The sequence below is a fragment of the Scatophagus argus genome, chromosome 1, assembly GCF_020382885.2.
Source record: "Scatophagus argus isolate fScaArg1 chromosome 1, fScaArg1.pri, whole genome shotgun sequence".
In the NCBI taxonomy this organism is placed as follows: domain Eukaryota; kingdom Metazoa; phylum Chordata; class Actinopteri; family Scatophagidae; genus Scatophagus; species Scatophagus argus.
In genome coordinates, this window is record NC_058493.1 from 18,064,915 (window position 1) to 18,079,108 (window position 14,194).

At 41.2% G+C, this 14,194-nt stretch overlaps 1 protein-coding gene across 2 annotated transcripts in view; it reads right to left on the minus strand.

Moving 5' to 3' along the window:
• plekha7b (pleckstrin homology domain containing, family A member 7b) overlaps positions 1–14,071 on the minus strand; it is a 66,042-nt gene extending 51,971 nt beyond the window's left edge. For both annotated transcript variants that reach the window (XM_046388422.1, XM_046388431.1), the window contains exons 1-3: positions 13,663–14,071; positions 13,472–13,548; positions 13,291–13,348 (exon numbers count right to left, since the gene is read on the minus strand). In XM_046388422.1, the coding sequence (XP_046244378.1) occupies positions 13,291–13,348; positions 13,472–13,548; positions 13,663–13,745 (218 nt within the window). In that variant the 5' untranslated portion in view covers positions 13,746–14,071. The remainder of the gene's footprint in view (positions 1–13,290; positions 13,349–13,471; positions 13,549–13,662) is intronic.
• Between the last annotated feature and the right edge of the window lie 123 nt (positions 14,072–14,194).

Sequence of the window (14,194 nt, forward strand, 5' to 3'; positions counted from 1 at the left end):
CCACTACAGTCTAACGTATGGCGGCATCCCACATTACCCATGCATATAGAAGAGCATCATAATCAGCCAGAGAGATCACAGTTCTGCTGACATCAACACAGCGGTCAGTGACCTGTGGTCATGAGGCACTGCAGTGAGCATCTCTCTCTCTGTCTTCTCATTCCTGTAAAGACTGATCCATTAGTACACACTGATAATTCAAAGGTTTGGAAAGGCAAAACAGCCAGCTGCCTTCTCTGCCATAAAAATGCTCCACAGACACTTTTCAACATGCATGTACATTCTCAAACCTGCACAAATACTTTGTACATACACTTAACGGCATGCGCTACGAAGCACTTCATCTCCTGCAGCTGCTGGGGAGCTTTAGCGGACACACCTCCTGAACAGCTATGTAGCAATCCAATCCCACATAAGTGTTTGGAGAGGGGCAGGGATACACACCTGTGAGTCGCACGATACACTGGCTGCCTCTCGTAAGGGACGTGTAAGGTTGGCTGTCCTGGTTGGCCCAACATGTTAGCTGCAGGTCTGTGATTTGCTGTGCTCTGCTCTGCTCTTCTCAGTGGTGCCTCTGTGTGTGTGTGTGTGTGTGTGTGTATACACTCCTCTCAGCTGGTATTGCTGCTGCTGCTGCTGACGTCCTCTGCTGTGCACCGGGGCGTCGATTCATTCAAAACATCCTTTTTCCCGCTTCTGCTGTGCTGGAACTGCTGAGGTTGCTGAGGTGGAGCTAAAAATACATGCGATCACTGAGCTGTCCCCTGTCTCTGAGAGCATTAAGCTTGTGATGGGTATTATTAAAGCCAGCCAACCTCACCAATACATCATGTAAGAGGCCCCAGAGCAGCAAGTACAACCACAGGTACAAAGCATTAGCCATAACCCCTGTAATCATATTCTCTTCTTTCACATTACCTCCCAGCAGCAGTGCTCATTCTCTCCTCACCTCTCCTCTGTTCTCTTCTAATGCATGTCTTCCTCAGCAGAGCTCTGCTGTCAGAATACTTCCCTGAACTGGACACCCTCTCTGCTCCATTCCCTCTGCACTCATGCAGCCTATACACAGCATGTACAGAGAGTCGGAGGTGTAATGATAAGAAAGGGAATAGAGGAATTACGGTTGTGTGCAAAAAAGAGAAGGACGAGGACGTAAAGAAAAGGTGTGTCGCAACTTTGGTTTTGAACTGGACACCCTCCCTGCTCCATTGACTCTACTATTTTTGTAAGAAATTTTCATATGGTACCAGTAAAAATGATGTCCAGGCACATATTACTTTACCCCATGAATGATCTAGATGATCTTCTATGTTTCCACTACTGGCTGCACTGTAGGACAAAAGTGTCCACCGACATGCCAACTCAAAACTGTGCAGTACAACTGCACACAGCTTAAACTGGAATACCGTAACAACAGCCAAATGAGATGACAGAGGGGCAGTGTGACTTGGGGAGACAACATTCACCACATGAGAAATGGAAGTGAAGACTAGGCTATGACCTAACAGCTGAAAAGACTGATGACTGTGCCATGCTACAAATGCCTTCTATCAGCTAATAAAGAGAGTGGCTGGGAGGGAGGGGGGCAGGTGAAAAATGTTTCCTGCAGCATCTAAGGACTCCCAGATTACACTGACAGTAACTGCACACGTACACACACTCACACAAACAAACATGCAGGTAATGCATCCAGCTGCTGTTGCCCTCATCCCCTGAGTTTCATCCTCTGCTGCTCTTTCTCATCCATCTACTGTCTCCTTCACACCTCGTTAGCATACCCCAGGAGTCGAAGGCACTCGCACTGCAGGCAAAGACCTCTTCAACGGCATGGAGATGATACCCGTCTCTTAGATCTCTGAGTCTAGCCACCACCAGTGGTCATTTGAATGGTGCATTACACCTCGACTAAAGCAATTCATTTCACTGCACAGAATATATAGCAACATGCACATCATTCAAATGTGAAAGAGCTTTACACTGACAGACACCTGCCAGTAAAAAAAAAAAAAATGCATATAGTAACTTGTTTTCTTGTACTAACTTGCACCAGTACTTCCTCTACCACTCCCCATAACAAACAGACCCTAAATAAACCGAATGGCCATTACTGAAATTAATATTGTGAATGGAAAGTGAATGCAATATAGAAATGTTTCTTTTTTTAAAAAAGGAAAAACATGCATAGAGAATAAAACATCATTTAAAATTTTGAATAGAAATTGTAGTTTTTTTTTTCTAAACAGGCCATTCTGCAGATATGTCTTATGTCTTCATCCACCTCTTCTGACTCAGCATAGTCCCAGTGTGTCTACGATAGTCCTCTCTAGTGTACATCTCATTGCATTTCTACTCACCAGTCAGTGAACAAATGTGGAAAACAGTCCGGTTCAGAAGTCTCAAATGTCCAGATCAGTCTTGATCCTGAAGACGACCAATGTGTCCCTTACTGTTCTCTTAATGTTAGGTATCTGAGCCTGTTTTAACTGTGTGCACTTTGCTCAGTGGGTGTGCTAGGAAGGGCACAAAGAGCGGTGTCAGACAGGAGTATAACTGCTGTTTCAGCCCTCTCTCTTTACTCTCAATCACTCAGTAGCACTGCCAGGATTCGCAGTATGAAGCTCTGCTTAGTCTCTCCAGGGAGTAATAAAATGATAACAATCCATTGTTCAGTCTCTATACAGAAGATGAAGAGGGAGGAAAACTGAAGGGCCCGATTTGCTAAGAAACTCTGAAGCCACCACTCTTTCAGGTGACCACAGACGAGCACTATTCACCTCACTGTATTGTCCAGTCAATGTAAAGTGCTGACCTTGGTTTCTGACTGCAACCAGAGCCTTCAGTTTCACCCCGAGTCCTCTTTATCAGATCGCATCCCAGTCAGCCAGGGAGAGAGGATGGAGGACAGACTATAGCTGAGTGGCTGACTCGGGCTGCTGCAGTGCCAGTTCAATAATCCACAGACAGACATATAGATAAGAGCAGAGGGCTGGATGAGGGTGGTTTAGGTCGATACATACGATGGACAGCCAGGTCAACATTCATTCAGTCACTTTCTCACCTACTTCCACTGTTGTCCTCCTGGCTATAATGAAATGGAACTATAATTACACTGTATTAAGCCCATGAAACCAGAAGAAAGATGTTGTAACCATTGGTGTTTAGTCGATAGACTAAAATTAGTCAGAAAGGCAGGAAATCTTGTCATGTAAAAATGCAGATACAGGACTGATTCAAGCAAATTTTTGTCAAATATGGGACATATGGGCAATATGACTTTGGGAAATGCCTAACAAATTAATATATGATTGGAAGGTAAGACATTTAGAACTCAAGCCTGAGTTAAACTCAGTTAAACCTTGATCTTTTCAGTCGTAGACATAAGCCTGCACAATAAGAAAGGTTTGAGCACTAAAAACACTTAATGCGTAACCTGTCTTGACTTTCAAAAAAGTATCAGTATAAGTATTAATGTCATAAAAAAAGACTCAACAGCAATATCTAGTGGCTACCAACTGAACAGCACTTTTTAACAATCATGTACATGCTGCACCATATCTCAGGGATGCACCGACAGATAAGGGCATACATCACCACAGACACAAACTGTTCTTACAGCAATCTGAAATCTTCCAAATACAAAATATGTTGTGAAAATCAGCACTGCATCTTTGTTGCACAATCAAAGCTTTATCTCACCAAGCAAATTACAGACAACGGATGGTTGGAGGTGAAGGCCGATCACACCTTAAATGACCAAATAACAAAGATTTAGAATAGTAAAAGAATCAATCGGCTCATGAATAAGGAATTAGCCTACCATCTCTAAACTAAAGCAAATTAAACTGGATTGGTTTGTGAGAACTCACGCAGCAGCGCGGTCAATGCGTTCAATAAAAGCTGCAGTGAGAGAAATTACCCCAACCGCCAGATCTGCTCCCAGCAGCATCGGCCAGACGGGCCTTTTTCATTTATCTTTTTCGCACTCGAAATTCCATTAATGGGAACGGCAATATTCAATCAAGTAATCCACAATGAGAAACATTTTGCAGAGCTCATGCACTCAATCTGCAGCTGAACATGAGCTTATTGGAGTGTTGGAGTGTTGAAGGTTATTCAGAACACAGACAATATACCTTAAGGAATATGTATAGACTAAATAAAAAAACATAAAGCACCTTAATTGCTACAAATGCTTCGGTCAGTCAATAAATGTCACATTAAGTACAGATCTTTGAGGTGCTATGTTGAAAAACAGTTTTGAGCTTGTGAACTGTCCAGTGTTTCTAAGTGATGCGATTAATTTTCAATCAAGACACGACACCATCATTACTTTCACAAGGCCAAGGGGCACACAGAAAAATTAGTTTTGTTCAAAGTCATCTTGTGTTTAACAAGTCTTTGATTGTGATCTGCCCTAACCCCGATTGAGCAAGCAGAAAAAAACAGCACTGACAGCATCATTATCTTATAAAATTGTCCTGCTGAACGTATTAATCTGTTGCCTGTTAAGAAATTCCAGCAGTCACACAGGACCATCAGCACTCATTTGAAACTGTGTTTTTGAGAACCTGCTTCCATGGCCACCTTATCCACTATATTCATTCTCTTTATAGCTGTTGTTGGTCCTTCCACAGGGAACTATTGTTCTCATTAGCCACTCAGTGTGGAAACAACACTGATGAAGCTCTCTGTGGGCTCGTCACCACGAGTGTCACCTTCCACACTACACTTATTTATCTGATCCATAATAGTCTTCATTGGTGTAACTTTGTCATATTGTTACTTTATACTATAAAACATCTCATGTTCTACATGTAGCATGTATGTGATAACAAGTGTTCATGAGCAGTTTCATTGTAGAATGAAGCCGAATGATTTGCATGCAGTAGCTTTTTACCAGATGGATCTAAAAGTAAATTTTCTAAGCCTGCAGAAAATCAATGCCATTGTATTCATGTGTCATATTTTCTGCTGGTGATGCAAGCTTCTCACATTAAATTGCCTGTTTTAATGTTCATCATTTTTATGCCAAACACTAAAATGTTTTGGACAAAATAAGTACTTAAACAAAAGGGGTTCAGTCAGATATACTCTCTAGAAAGTCTTTCTCTTATCATACAACATCCATCTTCCACCTTTGAGGCTGCTAACTAATCACATCTCTTCTCGCCGTCTGGTGAGAGGAGAAAAGTGTGGGACCTGCTTCTCTCTGCAGTGGCTCCGGTCACACTCAGCCTCTGACAGAATGCGGCAGAGAAACTGTCATCTGAATTCAATCAGAGGGAGGGTATACACAAACTCTTTCTTTCTTCCAGAGAGGCAGCTGAAAGGCTCAGGTGCAGCGCTTCCTTCTTCAACAACATGGAAATAAATGACAACAGAAAAAAAAACAAAACTTTGGATTTTCTATATAATTACATTTTAGTCAGGCGGTTCCATTTACATTTGCTGTACATTACCATAGCAAGTTGCAAATATCCAGATGTAGCAGCATCTCTTTTACACAAATCCAAAGATAAAATTCAACTGTGGTGACACTATTAAACCAATGTTACCTTGTCTCAATCTCCCTCTCCTCCTTCTCCAAACTGGAGAGCTCCAGCTCAGCAACCACCTCTGTTTCCTGATCAGCTGGGTTGGTCCCCTGGCCGAGGGGTAAGCAACTGCAACAGCAGGTCCCCATTCTGGCTCGGGCATGTCCCCTCCCCTGTTTCTGCTCTGACTCCTGCTGCTCCAGCAGTGACTGGTAAACCTGCTCAAAGCTGTCTGGATAGTGAATGACTCATTCTAGATAATGTATATCATCATCAAACAGAGCACACCTCAGGCCAGCAGCTCTTAATGTATTCATTCATTGCAGTTTCCCAGGGTTAAATATTGCAGGCCTAAACAAGGCCTGATGGAAAGCTTCCTTTCTACTGTGCAGCACAAACGTCCACTGTACCAGGCTTTCAATCTACTCTTTATTCAGTCCACTGTTTTAACCTTCCAACTCTATTTGTAGGCCCTGGCAGGACTGTACAGTATTGTTTAACTGTCACAAGCCTCGTAATAATTCAACTTGGACATGATATTGACAACGCAGCTCTATTTATAAAACGCTCTGACCTTAAGTGAGAGTTCAGGGCACCTAACAAGCAAGGAGAGAAGATAGATGCACAAACATAAAAGCTGTACATGATTTAAACATGATACAAGGATCTACTGATAATAACAAATGGTCAGCATAAATAATCCTTCATGTGTGAGGGAACTCACTACTTCACAGCCAGTGTGCAATTCCTTGGCCTTGAATCCTAATATCAATTTCGCTATCCCTAAATCATGCTGCAAAACACGGTGTGTGCCGTGACTATCTTCACAGGATTAATGAATCATACTTCAAGGTAAGGTTGTGTGCCCATGCATGTCTGTTAGAGGGAAATGAAGCGTATTAATATTCCATGCAGTTTGTCTGCTCTAACCATCACTTCATAGAAAATATTTCGAGGACTAATTTTATGTGCAAAAAAAACGCTACATCTTATTCGTGTTCTCTTGACCTTGAAATGCATTTATCCTGTTCATTCAGTATTTTCATTCCCTGCACAACACACGTGGTGCAATCCTGAGAAGAGAAGCGAAACACATGTTGGAGTTAAATTAAAATGAGGCAGTGCAAGCTAAGGTGCTGATATTTTGTCAAAAAGTAGGAGTAGGACGTATGTTACACCAATGCATGTTTTTAGCTCATCTGCTAGTTGATCATTTCAAGTAAATAAATAAAATGCCTGATGATACCTAAATAAACAAATAATGCAAATAAGAATGAAGCTTTTGAATTCATTCTCCAACAGGCAGGCGTAAAGCATAAAGAGAGGAAGTCTATCTAACTTGACAAAGCACTTCCTGCTGCATGTTATCAGGATGCAGTGTTTTGTTTTGTTTTGTTTTTTTAGTCCCCTGCCATAAATGAATTCTCCTAAAATCACATTTCTTTATTTTGCACAGAAAAGACTGGAATAATCTGATCCATCGGGATTTTTCCTGTCAAAAATGATGCAACTATTTCAGAGTGAATTTCTTCCACTGAAGGTCAACCAACAGCTTGACAGAAGGCAGAGAAAAAGATTGTGTTTACACTCAGTCTCACAGAAAAAAGTCTGGAGAATGGACAGTACATAGTGAATCAACTGATGAATCGCATGGCAAGACATTACACCAATATAAAATTATGTCCCTGTGTGTGTGGGGGGTGGGGTGGGGGGGTTATTTGATGAAGATGATGAGTGTCATGGACTCCAAAGTAAGCAACTGTCATCAAATGACACAATGAATCTAAATGAAGGCAGATGGAAATGATACTGGCACTTGAGACAGTGTTGTTAATTTGAATGTTAACATGTGCATGCTGATCTGATGCTCATCAGGCATCTCTATTACCAACGGAAACTGTCAGACAAAAGAAATCAACAGCCGATAAGCCTGCTGCAGTCAGTAAGTATCAGGAAAGTTTTCCCTTACAAAGTAAAAAGGTTAGAGATGATTATTCACCCTAGTTATGCTTTAGAGATCAGCTGTGATTGTTTTGATGCCTTCGTGTTAACATCTTTGCCTCATGGTGCTTTACAGTAAATGCGTCTTTAGTTACCCAGCACAAACTACACTGTAAATGATACCATCAGAGTCCAAAGACACCACATCAAGAAATACGGTTCCGACGGCATACTGTGGAGTCCTGTAGAGACAGTTAAACAAGCACAGCTGGTCCCTGTGGACAAGAAAAATGCAAAGCAAACGCACGACTGTGCGCAAGGTGTGACAAAGCAGTTTCTCACATTGACCACACCCAAACTAAACAAATTAAAACTGGGAAAGTGTAGGAAGACTGCAAAATCAAGAACAGATTCAAGCCCAAATATAAGGGCAGACTATAAATAAGTAATTAATATTTGCTCAATGGAGCACCGGTGAAGTAGGAAAGCTGTTGCTGTTATGAGATCTTGTTAGGTGAAACATCTGCTCCAATTAGGTGAAGCTAATAACATGCCCAATTTCATCCTTTTTGTCTGTAACATCTGAGCACAGTATATATAAAGCCACTCTTCCAGGATTGTTTGCAGATATTAATTTCCTTGTTTATATACACAACGGGCAGCAATATTCTCAGTGAAGGTGAACAGCTGCCTCACTGTTTTTGTCAGCTTTGCAAAGACAAAAGCATCCGCACTGATCCTTCTCCCGTCTGCAGCCTGCGGCGGGTGAGCTCTATCTGATTGGTATTCAGTAATGTGTTTTCAATTTTTCCTCATTACCTCGCATGGCACTCAACAACGATTTCCAAACAATGTCCCTCTACATCCACGGTCCTTTGAGCGAACTTGAAGCTTACTTAGCTCGTCTAACAGTAGTCAGTCTCATGTCCAATGCCCAACTGAATGTTGATGAATTATGTCGTTAAGCTTCAGTACATCCGAAGCTTGAAGTTTGAGATCACATTCTGAGTTTTACTCTGAGCTCTGAGAGTTTCTGGGGGGGTCTGATTCCCCTTTGTCTCACTGAAGGAAAAAAAAACAAAACATCTGGATTGTCTTCCTGTGTGAGGGCCAGACCAAACACTTCAGAAGTGAAGTCAAGCAAAACTTGCATCCTAAATCAGCTGTTGTCCTACATGTGGCCCTGTACAAAGAATTTACCTCACAATAAAAGTTTAAAGTCAAAAGTACATCAAAAAAAGTGACTAAATGTTGCCAAATTGCTCAAGATAAACACTGTTTTAGTATCTGAGGAATTCTGATTTACAACGACACATCACTATCTTTGATGTTAAACGAATCTAAAATCTGGATTGGCAAAGGTCCTTTGAACGACCTTGGGGCTAATTTATGCCCTGTCCTTTTTTGGCAATCATGTTTTGAACTCAGCAATGAGCTATGAATTTGCTGTGTTTGCAGAAAAAGAAAGCTTCATTAAGACAGCCTTAAGATAAGGGCCTGCAGGGATACTAAACTTCTTTTTTATGCTCTATTAACATGCCTTTCTTCAAAACTCCCAGAACACCTAATGGCTAACTAAAGCATAGCATCTTGATCCAAAATAGTCAGCTAGGTACAAAATGCAAACACAATCTAAAAATATGAGAAGAAACAGGACATTGGGAAGATAAACACCCCTAAAAATCTAAGATAACAATAAAATATTTATGATAGATCTTCACCACGTGTGACCAGTAAATGAAGTTGAGACAGGAAGCCTTTCTTGGTGAGAAATTTGTGAGTTTCATATCAAACACTTTGTCCTGGACTGTCCCACAGCACCATGAGCTCATTTAACAAAGTGAACTGTGTCCTCAACAGGACACCATTGTACCTCAGTGGGGTCATTCTTTCCCTCAGGGAGTTATAGAATTGCACTATGCTCACTGAGTGCCAGTGCCAGCAACTAGCAGTCCATGATTACTTAACACAAGATATTACTAAGATGTGTAAGCATGTCATTAGTCAATCATATTACAAAAAGTACAAAAAATAAAAGGGGAACACCAGGTTCATAAATCTATAACTGTAATATTTAATAATTTTCTTCTCTTTCCAGTTGTACTTCCAGTCGTGCCATCTGTTACAAATAAATCTATTTAACCATATATGAGGGATGTATTGGGATGTATGTTGATTCATGCCCTTAAGCAAGCAGCCATTAGCATCCTACTATTACAACTTAAAAAGGAAGCTTACCTTAGTTGTGCAGTACCTAATCATACAGTATTATAAACCGCTCATGTCATTTTTCAGCCTCCCTTTGTTATCCAATTCCTTGAGCTGATATGCATCTATTACACAAGTTTACCTGAACACACAGGCCTGTTTCATCTGGGGCTTATGATCTGCAGGGACTGAAATGGGACAATTTTGGAAAATGATTTTCATACTGGGTCACTTCCTTGGAGATTTGCCAGAAGTATGACAGTCAGAGACTCTATTTCAATCTGTTGCCACAGATGACAACAGACCTTGCCCATTAGTTATCTCCTTCCCCAGTCAACCTGGATGGCTTAATGTCCATATGTCAGTAAAGTAAAATACTGCAACTTAACACAACTAAAACCATACTAAAAACTACAATTTAAATTATATTCCTGCTATATAAATCTTTCTTAGTCTCAGATGTTGCACATATTGTACCTGTACTGCACACATTAAACTGACCGTTCAGGTTGACCTCCAGGGCAGTGTAAATAAATGTGAGTTTTGCCTGAGCTGCCCCGTCTGAACAATCTTTCCTTTGTACTCCACCTCAGCTAAATTCCAGCATCAACACGCAACCAAATCTATTGATTGTTGTCACAGCAGCGCCATGTGGACTTCAGTCCCACTTGAGTTTGTTTCTGTATACTTCCTGAACAGCTAACAGATGTGAAGAGATGGACAGCAATAGTTTATATCAAAGAATCTACTTGCTTTTGCGCTAAAAATCCACATGTCCACTCGAACAACATCTTCTCATAAACTCTGATGTTTTCAGTGAAAATGATATGAGTGTGAGATGAAATTTTACAGACGACACCTTGGAGCAGAACAATAAACTCACCTTAACTCCCTGTGGAATTAATAGGAATTTTAAAAGGCTGCATTTACAGCCAGCTATAAGCTAAGAACTAACTCTTGATGATTTTTAATGGTCTGAAACAGGGCTACAGTCCAAGTTGTCCAGTCCCTTTCCAATTTTTCTAATGTGGTTTTAAGGATTAATCCCAATGAGCTGGAGACATCTTCGCTCTCTTCAGTGTATTATTTTTGCCAGCTACCAGTAATAAGCAAGCACTTATGCTGTTAAGGTATTCCTTGAGAATAAGCCATTTTTAACAGTTAATCTGCCAAACCAAATCCCGTTTTTAAGCAAAAAAGAAATAGCAATAAATTTAACAGGCCTATGCGTCCACTCAAAGTTTAATTAGCTGAGTGCTGGAGTTAAAAGCCAGGTAAGCTTGACATAAGTGACACTTCCTATAATTACCTTGTAGACACATGGGACAAATAGAGAAATCTGGCATCCAGGTCTGCAATAAATCAAATAACCCACCAGAGATACACCTCTCCACCATTAGAAAATGACAGCACTCCATCACCAGAATCCTAAATGGTCACATCAACATTAAATTCCCCCACAGAGCTGTACACCAATCACCTGTTCCTCAAACTAATTATCCATATGAACCCCAAACTTCAACATGGGACTTCATAATTACACTGCTCCAGGAATTAAACAAAGATGAATTATATTATAGATTAATTTATTGCATAGCAGCTGAATCCATGCTGTGTTTTAACAACTTATTCGCCATACATTTGCCCCAGGGGTGGCTGATAAAGACATGTTAATACTTTTTTATTAAAGCATTATTTCACTATCAGTGTGTTACAGTTTACTGTCAGATATTTACATAGTTCATTTTGACTAGAGCTGATAATTGTGAACCAAGGTATTCTTGTATTTGTAATTTTTCACCATACAACCTATGTCAAAAAATAATCACCCAGCAGTTTTTCCACACACTGGCAACGCACAATGATTTTACTTTCTTTCATGCATCAAGAGAACATGGAAAGATGACAGCCGTGTTCAAGATAAGCTGAAGGGTACATGAGAACAGTCCCAGTGTGTTCCTGTCCGCTGAAAAACAAAGAAACAAGCACAGAGCAGGAGCAAAACAAGATCCTCCCACTGAGCCGACTGGGCAACAAGTAAGTCGACTGATTTAACAGCCCTGACATTTAGGCTGCCATATATCACACAACTTCACTGTTGTATTGTTCTCATTTCTTACACAGAAAAAGAACGTGAACTAAGAAAACACAACGACTGCCTTTATTCTACACACAATATATGTGTCAGTCACAAATTTGTTCGCTGAAACCATTAAACCAAACCATAAAAGCCCACATCTTTGGATGCCAGAATGTCTTTGGAAGTGGCTATTGAAGGCACAGACATCCATTTGTTTGGCTCACTGCAGTCTGTATTTATAATTTATAATTTATGATGTTTTTATTTGTCATCACCAATTATAGTATCTATAATATATTATATATATTAGCAGTTTTTTATAGTTATGAGTGCAGTTATTGTTAAAATGAAAAACATCTGTATTGTTAATTCATTGCTGCAAACTGGAGTCTGCAGAGCACTGCGTGTCATTGAACAAACACCTCTAACTAGTTACTATCAAATCTAGGAAGACTGCAGCTTTGGGGATACAAAACCTCACCATACAGGCCCTCTGTCTGGAACAAATGGGGCAAACTAAAGGGGCCATGACAGGACTGTGGGTAGTGGAACCACAAAACCTTAAACAAGCTGCAGTGGGAGGGGTCATTTTAATCCACGATGATCCAAGCTCATCGAAGAATTTGTCTACTCTTTGTTTTACAGTAGGCTTTCTGCATGGCATTGCTAGCCTGACTTGATCTGATTGCTATCAGCATAATGTGCTGGTTGCTCTTGTGTCCTGGTTTTCCTCACAGTAACCATCAGATATACACTGACGGCCACAAACCGGAGGCCATACAAAAATCCATGGGGTAAAACACTGCAGATACAAATGCAAATATAGGACACATAATCTTTGAAGTAAGCTACTTTGAAGTCATCCACTACAACACAACAGATGTTTCAGCATGTTACTGAAGGCATGACTCCTTTCACTGATTTCCATCCTGAATCCTGGAAATGTCAATGTGTGAAGGACATGAAAATCTGAGAAATAAACTTCACACCATGGTGTGTGACTTTGTAAATCCTGTCCTCTTTCAATAATGCAATCATGCCATACATCTTTGTCACCACATGGTCACACCCCTCTCCTACAACCTTTACAGTCTCCCCCTGGCACACACACACACACCCTCTCTCTCTCTCTCTCACACACACAGGCTGTACACCTATCTAATGGAGAGAGTAGAGGTCCTGCATGGAGGATGTGAGTAGAATTTTAATAACCTCCTTCCTGTCCTGCTAGGCACGGCCGCTCTCTATCCACAATGCAGGCAGAGGCAATTGGTTTCACCTATCCGACGGGATGGTGCGTTTAAGTGTCATTTGCCATCAGCGTACTTTTGCTTTAGATCAGCCATTATGTTTACAGTGTGGAGTTTGATCTAGTTTTAGTGGCAGCGTTGGACTGCCACTAAAACTGGTCACAAGACAACAAAGTGACAGAAAGGAAGCGATTACACAGAGTACTCTAAAAACGAAACAACCAGCTGATGGGATCAATCTTCACACGGTCAAAACGTTACAACAGCGCTCACTCACTTGATGAAGTAGCTGGCTCCTTCGTCCGTGAAGCCCTCTTCCCATCCTCTTGGCAAATCTATAACACGAACAAAACAAAACACACTGAAGGAACCCGCCACAGACAGAAAACACGTTGCAGCAAAAAAAAAAAAACGAGCGTCCCGTCGGTATCCTACAAATCACACAGTCTGTCCCGTACCTGATCGTATCATGTGTCCCGAGTTAACAGGTTCACCAGTGCGTGGATGTAGCCAAGTAGTGCTTTGAGTTTTATCACTGCAAGAAAAACACCTGTTACTGAACGATAATAAAACAAGAAAAATCCTTCACGTTCACAATGCCTCGTCAAGAATCAAGTCTTGACTAGTAAGGAAAAAACAATCCTCTCACTTGATGAAGAAGACGCGGCCATCTCTACAAACTCCATACGACCAGTAGTCAGGTAGGGTGTCCCGTCCGAGAGGTGCCGCCATGATCTCTCTGACTCGGCTCTCCCTCTCCGCAGACTTTTCCAGGCAGCCCAGATCACCGCTAGGGCTGCATAGTTTTTTAAAGGGGAAGAATACCAAACAATCCGGACCACTTCCACCACTCTTGTTTCTTGATGGAAACTGAGCTCAAGAAAAGCGCCTAAACGATTCCCACAAGTAGCAGCCTGCGATTAAAGCTCAGACCTGGGGAATAGTAAGCGAAGGTCGGGTGGACGTGCACTGGTTTAAAGCTGTAACTTGTGACCGGGACATTTCAGCACAATGATGTCTGGCACATGGCCTGCATGAACCAGACATTAAGACAGCGTGTAGGAACCCTTAAAGGAATTCTAGTAGGATTTTGGATGCACACATGGAAGCAAAAAATAATATTAAAGAAGGATTAGGAGGATCTCAGTTGGACCACAGTGAATTAGCATGCTTAGTTTTCT